The sequence below is a fragment of the Alosa sapidissima genome, chromosome 7 (genome assembly GCF_018492685.1).
Source record: "Alosa sapidissima isolate fAloSap1 chromosome 7, fAloSap1.pri, whole genome shotgun sequence".
NCBI classification, from domain to species: domain Eukaryota; kingdom Metazoa; phylum Chordata; class Actinopteri; order Clupeiformes; family Clupeidae; genus Alosa; species Alosa sapidissima.
Genome location: NC_055963.1, coordinates 37,219,048 through 37,234,662, shown reverse-complemented (window position 1 = coordinate 37,234,662; position 15,615 = coordinate 37,219,048). Strand labels below are relative to the sequence as shown.

The following is a 15,615-nucleotide window of genomic DNA, read 5'->3' as shown; positions in this document are numbered from 1 at the left end:
GACTTACATTTCATGTGAAAATCATCCTACCCTTATTAGACATTCTCTGCGATAAACTAGTGTTGTCCTGAAGCGTCTTTCCAACCCACTTTAGATTAACCTTTAGAACCCTAAGATGTTTTTAGGGCATTTTCACTACCTTTATTCATAAGGATTTATTCTGGTCATTGTAAGTGCCACACACAAATATTATATATTGTTTTTTTCAGCAGAGTCTAGGCTATCCAGATCTGAATTAAAATATAAAAAGTGTATTATAAAAATTCTTATATATCGACATGTATCTCACCACAGCAAGCTCATAGCTCTACATGCATTTCATGTGTGTGTAGGGCAGACTCTCCTGAATCGGGCAATATAATTGCCATGTCGGAGGGATACTCTGGGGCTGAGCAATTTACAGAAATATGTGGTGTGTGATTTACGGAAATAAATGCCATTTTTTATTTAGTGATGAAAAATGACCTTTCTGCGCTCCATATCTGTGACACGAACTGATCTGACCTGACTTGACCCGAGGTTGCATGTTAGCCTGCGTGCCTATGTACTCATAATGATTCTCAACTTTTTACTGCATTGCCATGAACAAAGTAAATGCAAAAAAGGTGTTTTTTTGTTGAACAAATTGGGATGCAATGTGAGCCTTGAATTGGATGCCATGCAGGCATTTTCTAGGATCTCAAAACCGGATTATGAACATGCTTTGCCATAGAGTAACACACGATAGCGTTGGATTATAAACATGCTTTGCCACAAGAACAGACAAAAATGTGGGGTGAGACCAGCTATATAAAGTTATTATTTTGCTGTAACTTCGTCTGTTTTATAACCATGAAGGACGTACTTAGTATCAAATGATAGCTCTGAGTCTCCTCTTTCATCTGACATGCATGGCATATCTATCCGATCACGGGTCTGCGAGTACTTCAAACGAGAGTAATGGGTGTGCAGCGTTGGTTTGTGTACATGACGTTATTATTTTGCAGTCACTTCGTCTGTTTTTATAAGCCAGAAGGATCGATAAACATGGTACCAATGGATAGCCCTGTGTCCCCTCTTCCATCTGATATGCGTGCCATATCTATGCGATCACGGGTTCGCGAGTAATTCAAACAAGAGTAATGGGTGCGCAGGTGAACGCAGAGAAGTATAGACTGTAAATATGATGCAATTTCATTTAATTTCATGATTTTTTTTAAATGTCGTACTTCATCGTACAGACAAGTGTGTAGTCTCTTTGGAAAGCCCCACTTCTGCTCTGTCATGCAATAACGATTTCATCTCGCTGCGATGAACAGTTCCGGAGCAATGTAACAGAGAAGAAAGGGTGTGTTTTTTGACGCACTTTGCGTCAATCGGGTTCGAAGGGTTAACTTCCAACAAAATAACGTCTCACTGCAATGATGCGCCATCTGGTGGACAAATGACTACGTAACGCCAATACTGGAAATGCTGCCAAATGATGATGAATATTTGGTTTTCCTTTAATCCTACTGAATTTGTAATTATGTATCGGCCGTTCTAATTGTCGATATACCGATAGTATGTGCGTGCCTGTGTGTGTGTGTGTGTGTGTGTATGTGTGTGCACCACCATCTACAGGCCAATGAGTGTACAGTCACTAAATGTACACATAACATTTTTTTAGACCCCCCCATGGATGAAATTCTACGAAACTTGGCATACCCCCAGAGAATGTCAGGTTAATCATACACAATCATACATCTTAACTGAAGAGAGGGGCGATTAAAGCAGAATTATATTGCATTTTCATTTTTTACCGGGGGGGTGCAAATCAGTGAGTGAGCAAATGAGTGATTATGGGCTAGGTTGATGTGGGCCCTTAACCCTTAAGAACGTAGGTTTTATTTAAACCAACGTACTCCACTGGGTGAGTTTTTTGGGCTGCGTCACTAGCGTTCCACACTGACATTCTATAGTCATTATTAGGTGGCCTACAATCTATGCAGTGTTAGCATGGCCTGATCTGTTTTATTTCACGTGAACATTGCAAAGTACCACACACACACATGCTTTCATCATGTGATCACGTGTTGCATGCATGCATTTTATTTTCATCTTATCTGTGGCCATGAGATTTGACTAAACACTGAATAACAATCATTTAATTTAAAAATGATTATGGCCCCCGGGGACCAAACAAAACTTTGACAATCCCTATATGACCGCTTCGCTAGCGGCAGTCATAATAATGTTTGGTAAAATATATTTGAAATATATTGATTGATATATTGATACAACCCCAATTCCAAAAAAGTTGGGATGTTATAAACAGAATGTAATCATCTGCAAATCTCGTAAAACCCATATATAGCTGCAAAAAGGATATAGAAAACACATCAAATGCTGAAAATGACAAATTGGACTATGTCATGGAAAATATAAGCACATTTGGAATCTGATGCCAGCAACACATCTCAAAAAAGTTGGGACGGAGGCAACAAAAGGCCAGAAAAGTTGAGTAATAATAAAGAAAACAAAAGTCAAGTCAAGTCAGTTTTATTTGTAAAGCGCATTTAACACGCAGAGTGCAACCCAAAGCGCCTCACATATAAGACATTGTCATTGACACACAGACTAACAAAGACGGAGCGGACGGAGCGGCGTAGTCGCCAGCGTACCCGTGACACCAAGACATACAAGACAGACAACAAACAAATTAATAAATAAAATCAATAAAAAATTTAAATAAAATTAGTCCAATTTCCAACTGGCTGAAAATGTCCAAGGGCAATGATGACTCGCGTGAAACTGCGCACAGCTGTGTCTCTATAACCGATGCAACGCCCACAAAGTTACACTCACTGGCAGTCTGGAGATAACGTTAACGTTAGGCCTTGTTAGTCTGGAGATCACTTTACAGCGACAGTTTGTTGGTCCGTAAAGAGTTCTTCAACGTTAGTCTGCTCAATCCAGACTCCAGGCTGTTGGCATGGCAGCTCACAGGTCAGAAACAGCTCGGCGGCCTCGGCAGATCCTTCGCAGAGTAGCTCCAGCTGCTGTCTCGAGAAATTCCCTCGACCAGACAGTGAAGTGCAGCCCCGGCTCACAGATGGATGGGAATGTCAGAGGCCCACAACAAAAGCGAACGTTAGCCATAGCAAGCTCCCAATGGACAAACGTTAACAACATCAGCCGACTTGAAAGCAGTAAAAAGGACTAAGAGAATAACACGAAAACTATAAAAAAAATAACGAAAATAAAGAGAGAAAACATTTAACTAGACAAATCAATACAAAAAATAAACATGACATTACATAAAATTACGAACATTACATAAAAACAAACAAAACATGATGCCAGACGGAGCGGCGTGTCTCGCCAGCGTCCCCGTAACCTAGCGTCACCGTAACCTAACCAAAAGGAGGAACATTTCACAATAATCCCAGTTGTGTCCCAGCATTCCCAGCATCATCATTTCATCATCTACAGTAGGGCAATTCTATGCAAAGGTCATCCTTACCATGGAAAAAAAGGTGTGCACAAACAAATAGAACTGTTGTTAAAATGTTCATTTAGGTCTATATTTTATTGTTTGTAACTGATCTGATTGAATTTGATGGAAAATTACATTTGTTTTTACATCATAAATATGGTGTGCAACTATACAGAGACAACATTTTTCACATGGCAACATTATACATATTTAAAAAGTAGATTAATGGACTCAAGGTCCCAACAAATTGTTATCATTTGACAAATTCCAGATTGACAGGGGAATGGTGTATGTTCAGCTTGCCTTAAGAGCACAGCTCCTTAAATTTGTAAGGCTCTTGTTTATAAGTCAGCAAGTTCCATGGCCATGTCACATCCATAATGCTTTATAGGAAAAGTTAATTCTACACAAACTGTGTTGATACGACAATGTCAAGTTTCTGTGCAAAGCTGATTTATATCAATGTAAAGTGTGATGAACTTTCTTACTTTTAAAACCTTTAATGGTGAGTTATGGATGTGACGTTATGGATGTTACATAATGTAATTGTTACGGCCAGTAGGCCAGAGGTACTGGTTGGACCCCGAAGTAGGACAGAAGCAAAAATGGTAACGGTTAAACTGTGATTTAACTGCTTCAAGTAAACAGCAGGCAATGGCAGAGCACAATTGAAAGTCCAAGAGTGAGCACAACACACAAGGTCCAGGGCAAACAATCCAAAAACAGTAATCCAAAATCGTGGTCAGAGATCAGTCCAAAGTTCAGTAACTAGGGGTGTGACTTTCGAAACCGACGTCTCGAATCAGTGTCGAGGCTTCGAAGCACAAGTGTTTCGAAACACTGCTTCAAAACGTGGTTCAAAACAGCCATGTCATGTGACCACTGCTTCGAAACATCGTTCAAAATCCCCATGTCATGTGACCAAAGTTAAGTGAACCTTCGGTGCGTGCATTTCCATGCATTTCACCGGTGTCGGCAGGCGTGCCCGTGCGTTCAATTAACAGTGTAGCTGTCTTCTAAACAATAACCATGATGGCGTAGTGGTTAGTGAGGGTGTTTTTTGCACGGTAGCCCAGGCTGCTCAAATGTGGTTTGATCCCCGTTTGATTTGTAGGTATTGTTTCAGATCGTATCTGTTTTCTTACTTCACCATTAACCACACAGGTTCAACTAAACTCTCAGAATGGTCAAAAATCGGGAGTTTTTATAAGAAGAAAGTGATTTAGAGAACACATAGTGGCAGCAATAAGATTCTCTTTATTGTGACTTCATGTGGTCTCCTATCCAGTAAATGACCACGGGCATGCTGCTTAGCTTTTGACAAAGACTGAACACAGGTAACACAGCGAGCCACGAAGACTACATCTCCAATACGAAGCATTTGACAGATTTGTTTCACCCTAAACAGCTCTGAGGTGTCGGAATTGTTTCAAAGCTTCGGAACAATTTGGCACGATTGCTTCGAACGTTTCAGTGTTTCATAAAGCCTCGCTTTGCCCATCCCTATCAGTAACCAAGTTCAGTCCAAAAAGGTCAAAACGTAATTCCACCGGGAAAGAGAAGCAGAGAAGCAGAGAAGCAGAGAAGCAGAGAAGCAGAGAAGCAGAGAAGCAGAGAAGCAGAGAAGCAGAGAAGCAGAGAAGCAGAGAAGCAGTAACATCCAGATGACATAGCACGATAACTCCGCACTGAAGGATTCCAAAAGCCCAGCTTAAATACTGTGCCTGATTAAGTAATCAGACACAGGTGTGCTGAGCAGCAGACCAGGGAGACAGGAGATGCAGTAGGTTGAGCAGCAAAACATGGCATGGAGTTGACCACCTGGGAATGGAGCACCTTAAAAGTGGCGCCAGCCAGGTAGGTACAGGAAAACCCGGCTCAGGATCTGGAAGGTCCTGGACGATTCGTGACAGTAATAATAGGCGAGTTCGACTTGCGGCAGATCTGTGCAGATCTGACTTGATGTGATGCATGCTGGGTTGAACACAATGCATACTGGGATGGACGCAATGCTTACTGGTTAGAAATTCTGTCCGACTTCTGTCAGCCGGGGAGGGACTTACCACCGTGACACCATGTCACATGGCCTTAAAATATCGCGGGAGTCTTGCAGTCTCGCCTGCAGACAGATCTTGCAGTTGCCTTCCACAAGCTGCACGAGCTGAAACACGCCCTCATGACGTCAGTTCAAAGACGTGATAGGGCCATTTGGGAGGAATGTCCTCATGACGATTATGACGGGAGGCTCATGCTGCTTCCTTATGTTGGAATATGTGAAAATAAACAGAAATCGAAGGGATACCTTCTTATACGTGATTTCTGCAACAATGGTAGGCTAGCCTACTGAAAACGTTTGGATATTCTGTTATTTTCTGCTGTTGGCTAAATAGATAGACACACATATAGGGAAAACACTTGATATTGAATTTATGTGCTACAATGCAGGCCTGTTAACTGTATGACAACAGTGGTTTATTTAAACTACATCATAATAATTTATTTCGTCAGTCATCATGCTCATTTTAATGAGTAGAAATGAAAGTTCTGCTGTGTTTATTGCAAACAAAATTCTGCGATATCTCCCGCGAGTCACGTCAGGCAGACTGTAGCCTGCCTGTCCGGGATGAGCTGCCCTCTGTTGTAGCTCCTCCTGGCTAGCCTCTGAAGATCACGTTTACGTAGTAAGCCAGACCAAGTCAGACTCAGCCGAAGTCGAACTCGCCTATTGATCTCAATGGTGCATTTTGCCCATATTCAGGGTGGAAAATAAAAAAGAAAGATTTGCATAAGACAAGTCAAATTGGTGTTTTTTTTTAAAAAAGGGATCATGGAGAATAAAGTTAAAAATCTTTGCATATTCCCACAAGGTGTTTGGGTGCTCTGAAAATGAGAACCAAAATGATTTTTCAGACTTGATCAGAACTGTTCAGACCCTGAAGGAATTTATTTTCTGTGTATTGTTTTTTGTGAGAGTGTTTCTACTTATCTCAGTAAGGAAAATAAATCAAGAGCCTATGTTGAGTACAAATATGTCTTCTGAAGGCCTAAACAGCCAAAAACTCCAATACAATTTTTATCAACTTTGAGGGACAGCTATGACCATGCAGGATCATCCAGACCAAACGTGACAATTTTGCTACATACTATTCCTATTTATGTACCAACATGCAAAATTTGAGCCTCCTACATGGTTTACTTCTTGTGCTGTGGGCTTGTGAACTTTGACAAAAAAAAAGGCAGAACAAAATTGACACGCCCCTCCCCCTGTACAACTGGCTGTATCTTATAAAAATGTATTAATCTTACATGAGACACATTTACAGTGTGTCTCCTGGGTAACATAGGTACACCTGGTATTTTTTTCAGAATGTTTTGAGACCTAAGTGCGTGGGCCCTGGTTGAATTGACGTGGAATGACCCTGTGGTCTTTTGGGTTCGTGTAATTCTTATCATATGGAAAAATTGGATTCAATTTTCTAAAATTGTGTTTTTTTTGCAAACAAATGCATATTTAGGATTTTGGAGTTGTGTCCCAATTTTGAATTTGTGGATAGAAAAATGGATAATTGAAAAATCGGAATTAATGTTGTTTCTATCTGAGGCATGGTCTGAGCACTCGACTTAAATTAAAGCTAAATTGACTGTCGTTGGCAGAGTCAAACCCTTCACCACGCTTGCTTTACTTAGCCATGTACAAAAAACACTGTTTGGGGAGTCTGTTCGGGTTTGGCTATGGTTTCTCCTGTAAATGCACATTTGATTGGACAGAAATTATGTAATTATGTGAATACAGAACATGATAGCCATGGTGATTTACTGTGGTAGCCTGGAAATCTAGATGCACCCTAGCGGCAGCAAATGTAATTTGCAGCAACTCTCCGTTGGCTTGCGAGCTGGAAAAATTAAACCTCAACCAGGCCAATCACATCTTGTATAGAGTCGGTGGGCGGGCTCGGCAGAGTTGTGACGGTTCTGTATGAATTCCCTGCTACTTGAAAACAAAGAAGATAGATGCTGCTACAGGCGAACAGCAACATTTGTAAACGTTTGATTAACTAGCCAACTATCTCCACTGGTGGGAAAACGCATGGGACTTGTGAGTTGTAGCGCTATCCTATTGCGTGCAGAGGGATCTGAAAAGCAGCCGTTTATCTCGCCCCTCGGATTGAGCACTGCCAATGGTGAGTTCCCAGACCCTACATCTTGATGTGGGTCTTGGTTGTCAGGCTATTACTGTGGCGCATAAAATTAAAAAGCTAAACAAGCTAGTCTACCTGAGAGTTGTCTGACTGTAGAAGTTCGACAGTAGGGAGATATGCATGGCAGCAAATGACCACTTGCTACTTGCGAGGGAAAAGCGGGATTTATCAAGCTCAACACTGCTCAGATCATATAGCCTAGGCCTACTATGCCACCGGAGCATCTAATAGTATAGTCTACAAAAATATTTGAACACATGTGCAGACAATTGAACAAATTCCTATAGTTCATAGCCTATCGCTGAATTCGTACAGTCGTACATTGTTGTATTTTAAAGGGACACTTCACCGATTTGCATTAAACTTTGTATCAGTAGAAACCCAGTAGTATTTTCGAATGACTGTGCTTCCCTCCTTCATGACCCCCTGAGACGAGAGATATCTGATGACGGCATTTTGCGTCATCAGAGGATTTTTTGGGCAGAGGTTGGAGACTACCTCTCTAGTTCTGCATGTTCTCAACCCGCCCATAATGGCTATGGGGGTGTGACCTCACTCCCAGAATTTAGAAAAAGTGTCCGCCTTCTTTCTTTTAAGCTAAGCTAACAGGCTAGGCTCTTGCTCTACGGAGAAAGCTGATAAGTAATGAGGATGGCGGATGGTAATTTTGAAACTGATATGGCAAATGGGGATTCTGAAGATCTGGTGTGCAAATCCGATGCTTGTGACTACCTGTACAAGGCGCAATACAGCGATGAACAGTTGATTGAGGAACAGGAGGCCTGCAGCAAGACCTGCCTGTCAGTTAGTAGGAAGAGCTCGGGACGGCTCAAGCTGGGGCAGACTGGTGGTATCAATCCTCTCGTGAAATCGGCTGAGGAGATGGCAGTATGTAGAGCACCATACCTTTGCGCCACACATGGACAGGGGGGTCCTGGATACATATTTCAGGAGGATCCAGAAGGCAAGAGACTGGGGAAAGGCAATGGTCTTGGCTTGCCTGCCTGTGTTCGGAATATTAGCCGATTCAGGATTCAGGTATCCTAACGTTACTGCAGCTATCAAGAAACAGTTGATGCTCAGGATGAGCTATAGCCTAGGCCTAATACTGTAAGTTAGACATTGTTTGTATTAGGGCTGAAACGATTCATCGAGTTACTCGAATAACTCGATTACAAAAATTACTTGAGGCAAAAACTCTGCCTCGAAGCCTCGTTAAATTCCTATGACGCGCACTATACGCGCAGGGATCTGATTGTTCCACAAGGACCGTTGTTCAGGAAGCAAACCACTAGCGCGTGAATCGTGATACATTCTGAATTTAGTTGGCGCGATGGTGGAGTCAAGATGTCCATAAATGGCAGAGAATGTCTAAAGTTTTCAAGTAAAGTTTTGGGATCATTACATACTCAAAAAGGAAAAGAACAAGCATCTGAACCGAAAACATCCAGTCCATGCTGTTTCACCAAGCGTCAATAAAGTATCTATCAATCTAACTAGCCTATCTATCTGTCTACATAGCCTATAGCCTACATTGATGTTGGCTGATTTTAATCACGTACTGTATTTGTAGCGATGTTGTGATATAATGTTTAGCTTTGATGTTTTTAAGTAGTAAACGTATTCACGTTCAACTGCAAGAGAGTACAGTATGCCTAAAAAAGAACCCCTTCACATATACACACATGCATGCATCTCCCTCATCTTCCTTCACGCACCGCACGTGCGCACACACACACACACACAGGTTGCTAGGTTACCATAGCAAATAGGCTCACCCCAGAAATTATTTTTTAGTAGCCTAATGGTAAAATTATTTGTTAGTAGCCTAATGGTAAATGCTGCAGGTGTAGAAATATATACATAAATATTTACTTTGATGTCAGGTCTAGATTACAGCATGAAACTTGTTGTGCATATTAATAAATTAAATTGCTTTCCCTCTTCTTCTCCCTCCAAGCACTTCACAACATAGTATGGACAGCTTTGTTCGCCCAGCTCAGTCATGCACAAGAGGCTGCAATTTTACAGAGAGCATTTTGAACATTATTCAATTGTTGGCACTGGCACTTAACACTAAATGGGTAAATTGCAATAAATGGGCTTAGTTTTGGAGCCAAATGTTGGAGTTAGAATAAATACCTCTGTGCCAATTGGTTGATCATTTTACAGCCACATCATTTTCGTTATGCATTATTGGTTTTGGTTGTTTAAAAATGCAAAACAAAATGATCCGATTAATCGATAAAGTGCTAGATTAATCTATTACAAAAATAATCGATAGCTGCAGCCCTAGTTCGTATATTTCTTTTTAATTGAAATTTAAATTTAATTTAATTCATGTTGGATGTGGTTTATTTTCTTATCATTAGTGTTGCTCCATTAAAGTAGGCTAGCCTATTAGAGAAATAGTGATTCCAATTGGGGAAAAAAGGTTAACGACATAATGTTTAATTCCTCCCTCATGGTCCGGATGAATGGCATAGGGTACAAAATAAACATAGGATACAGTTTAAGCTAAACATGCATAGTTTAACCTATGTAAACATCCAACAACTTTGCTATTTTACAACATCCTAAATTGGGGCAGTTTTTCTTCCGGGCAGTAGGCTAGCCTAGGCTTTGGGCAGCCGCCGTGGGCGGCATGAGTGTTCGCAAAAAGAGCTTTTTTTAGCTTTGAATTGCGCTAATCAGTTTTCTATCGCTCATCAAGTCAATCATATATCACTGTATGGGGAGTGGGTAGGCTACCCTATATAGCCCTACTTTGCAGGCGTCTGTGCTGAGGTCTCTCATGAGAAGGGGAAGGAGGAGGGACTCGGTAGAGCCCTGTGCGGGACTGTTTTCTTCATCCTGCTCCCAACCCTTGCCGCCAAATTTCTGCCCATTACCGCCCGCACCCGTGTAACGTCCCGGCTCAAGGACGAGACAAAAACAAGGGCACACGCCACACCGCAGAGAAGATTAACAATCATTTATTTAGAGCGTTTCACATAACAAACCCAAATAATTAAAAAAAACCTGAATATGTCAGTAAAGTCAGTGGTGTAGGCAAATGTATGGATGCACTGAGTAAATGTAGTGGTGCTAAATAAATTAAAGAAAAGAAATACCAAAACCTAACAAAACCCAGACTCAGGTTTGCTGCTGCCACCAATAACCCTACGCCCACTCTCTAACCCACAATGCATCAGGGTGCCTTTTAAAGACACCCTGGACACCAGGTGTCCAAACAATTAATCAATTAGAGGTGGAGACGAGCAGGCCAAGCTGACGAGGACACCATGTACTCGTCACACCCGCAACGTGTGTGTTATACTCCCACCTGCTCCTGTAATGTGTATGTCAACTCCTGCTCGCAAATCTCTTAGAATGTATGCCCACACAGTAATAGAGATGCAATTGATTTTGTGTTTTCTCCCGTCCCGCAGGAGAATAAACATCATTGTATAGGCTATTCATGCGGTTGTTTGCTTCATTTCCCTGGTCTGCATGTCTTTTGACACACTGGTCATTTACTGACTGCATCTCCATCCTGTCGCTAGGCTACATCCCGATCCCGCTGTGTTTTTTTAAGCCACCCGTACCCACCTGCAGCAAAGTTCAAACTGCCCACTCCCGCAAGATTTGCGATCTCAATCCCAATGCAGCCCTCTAGAACTCGGCCTTCGCCAGCCTATCCGGCCCTGCCCCTCTCAGGCACAAATAGAGACGTTGTTTCCGATTTTTCAAATATCCATTTCTGTATCCAATGTTACATGAATAAAAAATCAAATTCCAAAATCCTAACTATGCATCTATTTGACAACCAAAAAAAAATTTTAGAACATTGAATCCAATTTTCCAATTTTTCATTTTCAACAGAAAATTCAACTGATAAGGGTTACACAGACCCTGATAAGGGTTACACTTTTGGACCTAAGATGGCACTGCATTAAAACCAGACCTTTTTCTGTAGAGAAAATCATTGTATGATCTCAGGAAAACCATTCTGTTAACCACTGTCTATGAGCACAGTTTAATGTTCTATTCCAAAATTCCAAATTTAGGGGTTTGTCCAGTCCACATTGGGGGTGGTTTTGTTATCAAACGTCGGGCGCCTGTCGCTAAAAGGCAGTTCTTATGTTTCTTGATCAGTCATGGGTGTATTTTGGGCGTAACATCCTTTAAACCAATTAGAGTGACAACTGTCATTTCCTTTAACAGCAAGCAGCGTGACTTCAAACAGCGCATCGGTATTTTGATGGTCACTGGCGCATTTGAAGGAATCTGCTTGCATATCTTTGCATCAGATGCTGTTTTCAGTGTGTCTATGTATACTGTATCTGTCCCTATCAATTATTAATTCTAATAATAATACTAATGAGTGTATATTATACTTAAATAAATACAGTTACTATTTTAATGACCGGTTAAAACACACTTAATCTCCTGAAATGAGTAGAATACCTGTTTAAGTATGTTTTGTTCCCTCATGAGCTTCTGTCGTTCCCGATTTGGTTTTGACATCACCACTTCAAGCACAGGTTGGCCATTATTTGCTTGGTCCACCACAAAGAACACCAAGTCTTCCAGAAGTTTAATGGCAAATCTGTAAGATCCCAAATACAGTATCCACATTACTGAGAAATAAAGTAAAAAGCATTGGATCTAAATGCAATCACCCTAGAAGCTTCCACATTTCACATATATGTGATTGACAGCCACATAGATGTACCTCCTGTCATTCTGACTGATAAAGCCCGCACTGAAGTGATCCACCATGGTGCTTAACATGACACTAGCATCATTAGCAAAGTCCAAGTCCCGGATCTCCATCACTGGCACAGACACGATAGCAAAGGCCTCTTTATCTTCTTTTGTAGGGCAAGTTCCGAGCTGTTGTCAGAAAAAGAATACATAAACTATACACATAAAACTACACAGTTACTAAGGTATCACCTTAAGGAAAAGAAGGTCTTTTCAAAAACACACCATCAGCCGAATGGGTCTCTCCTCGTCGATGTCTATGGGTGCATTGGTGCTTTGTATCCATGTATTTGTACATAGATGGCGAAGCCTCACATATGAGTTTCTGTAAACACAATTGTAAGAAGGACTAGTTTAATTATAACTTTCTAAACCCCTGGGGATTTCTGACACTAATGATGGCATGCTCTAATATTTTTGAAAATGTAAGCAACTTTAAATAGTGGTTAACCCTATGAGGCTGTGGTTAACCCTATGAGGCTGACCGAGGCTAATTGTGTCCAAATTCACCCATTCTTCTGTGTTGAATTGCTCACATACTGTAGTACTCATCACACAGCTATCACACGCATATCACATGAAATAAGTTTTCCAAGGATATTAGCGGAAAGTTGCTGAGATAGGGCTAAACGGTTCACAAGAAAATAACATTGAATTTACATTAAATTGAAACATATTTACATTCTGCACACAGGTCTGCACACCCATTACTCTTAGTGGAATATATCACAAACTCTTCACTCAACGCATGGCAAACCATACATCAAAATAAACAGCAAATCTTACCAAATATAAGAATATAAGCCATTCCTCTGTATAATAAGTCACTCCTGAGTAATCCAGGAAAATGCAGCACATTTCTACATGGTCTCCAAACTTGGGCTGAAATTCTAATGTAGTAACACCCAAATATATTGAACTTCCTTTCCGTATCAAATAATCAAAAGTCTCTCAATCAAAAAACACTTCTCCTCTATGATCTAAGGGCGATTTTCTGTAAGTGTTTAGGATTTTTACATTTATTGCTGCCGTAGCATACGCTACGTAACGTGAGTGAATGAACTAATTCTTTGCCCAATTGAATTGTTAAACATGTCATTTTCTGGAGTCATATAAGACAAAGGTTTCCATTTGTCAAACGATATCCGTATCATCTGTCTCCTGTTAATGTTGTCAAATGGGGTCATTTGAATGTTGCTTGCTGTAGTGAAATGGTAACATATGAAGTGGCAAAATGTAACGGTGCCATGACTCTTTTATTCATGACTCTCCATGACTCTTTTGACTCTCCTATTTTAAACCATCAAAACGGCCTAAAGTCATAGTTTTTTTTTATGAAACTGGTATATGTCAAATATTTAAAAATAAATCCGAAAACATATTGTAATGAGTTTGGGTGTTAGTGTTATTTTTTGTTTTCTTCATGTAGTTTAGCTACATTTTAAGTATGAAATATAATTTATGCCCATCGATTGAAATATTGATAAGTTTGAGGACATTGTAGCCCAAAACTCCTTCAGCTCATCATTAGTCTCCATTCATTTATGTGCTTGTGTTGCCCCTACCAATATGGCGGCCGCGTTGACATATTCCTTCTAATAGAACTTAAAGGACAATGTGGCATCTATGTATATATCTATGGTGGTGCAATGCTGGTTGCTAAGGCAATCATGTTTGCTGCTATGGTGGTTGCTAGGTTGACATGGTTTAATAGATGTTGATAGACAGATAATGTAATGAATGTTGATAGACAAATTACAAATTGTTGAAAACAGCTGGATGTGAATATCTTCGCTTTCTAATTTTCCCTTATATACCTAAAACATCTTGGGGGCCGTATGAAACCTGCAGGCGGGCCTGATCTGGCCCCCGGGCCTTATGTTTGACACCCCTAAACCATATAGACAGATGTGCAGTGTGGTTACAGTACCATTGTAGTGCAGAAACAGTAACATTACAATAGTATTAATATTAAGTGTACGGTATGTGCAGGATGAAAAGCAGTAGAATATGGCTATGTACAGTATAAGTGTAATTACAGTATGTACATTTGTAAATAAATAGACACTGTGGGTGGGATAGGGTAGTGCAGTTGGTTGTGGACACCTCAACAGGCACAGGCAAGGAGGCATCAGGCGGGGGCGGGGCAGGGGGTGATAGTTTGTTGGATGTCACCGGGATGCAGAGCTAGAGTTGGGGTGAGAACAGTCTTTGATGATGCACGCCTTACGCAAGCATCACTTGCCCTGGGTGGCCTTGATGGAGGGGAGTGAGAAACCGGTGATGCGTTGGGCAGTTTTCACCACCCTCTGCAGTGCTTTCCGGTCGTGGGCAGAGCAGTTGCCATACCAAACTGTGACAGTTGGTGAGGATGCTCTCGATGTTGCAGCGGTAGACGTTTACCAGGATCTAAGGAGACAGATGGACCTCAGAAAGAAGAGACGCTGGTGAGCCTTTTTGATCAGGGTAGAGGTGTTGAGGGTCCAAGAGAGGTCCTCAGAGATGTGGACACCCAGAAACTTGAAGCTAGTGACACGCTCCACTTCAGTCCTGTTGATGAGAATGGGTGTGTGTGTGCTAGCTTTAGACTTCCTGAAGTCCACAATGAGCTCTTTGGTCTTCTTGGTGTTGAGAGCCAGGTTGTTGTCAGTGCACCACGATGTTAGCTGCTGGGCCTCCTCCCTGTAGGCCGTCTCATTGTTGTTGCTGATGAGACCAATCACCGTAGTGTCATCTGCAAACTTGACAATGTTGTTAGAGCCATGTACAGGTGTGCAGTCGTAGGTGAAGAGGGAGTAGAAGAGAGGGCTCAGCACACCCTGTGGTACACTGGTGTTCAGCACACCCTGTGGTACACTGAGGTCTGTTGGTTTGGAAGTCCAGAATCCAGTTACAGAGGGAGGGATTGATGCCCAGTTCACTGAGTTTGGAGTATCATTTATACAACAATTGGGTTCTATGGAACTATTTATTTGTTTCTGATTGGCCGAGAGACGTTCCATGAGTTGGAATATCCCTGGACATTTCAACTCAGACTTTGCACAGCTAATAATAAAATCACTCCGCGATAAAATGTGAAGATTCTGTAACGCTTTGACACAATGTTCTCATATCCCAGCTCTCCACTATTTAAAGCAAAGGGTTACTCCTTAGCAAACCATAATTAAACAGTGCTTCACCACATCTGTGGATTAAGCCACACAGTCAACT

The 15,615-nt window shown here is 41.3% G+C and overlaps 1 protein-coding gene across 4 annotated transcripts in view; it reads right to left on the bottom strand.

Annotated features, from left to right (window-relative positions):
• The window catches only part of itpr3 (inositol 1,4,5-trisphosphate receptor, type 3), a 191,701-nt gene that overhangs the window by 126,348 nt on the left and 49,738 nt on the right, over positions 1-15,615 (bottom strand). For all 4 annotated transcript variants that reach the window (XM_042098198.1, XM_042098197.1, XM_042098199.1 and 1 more), the window contains 3 exons: positions 12,631-12,730; positions 12,374-12,534; positions 12,106-12,247 (listed from right to left, as the gene is read on the bottom strand). In XM_042098198.1, the coding sequence (XP_041954132.1) occupies positions 12,106-12,247; positions 12,374-12,534; positions 12,631-12,730 (403 nt within the window). The remainder of the gene's footprint in view (positions 1-12,105; positions 12,248-12,373; positions 12,535-12,630; positions 12,731-15,615) is intronic.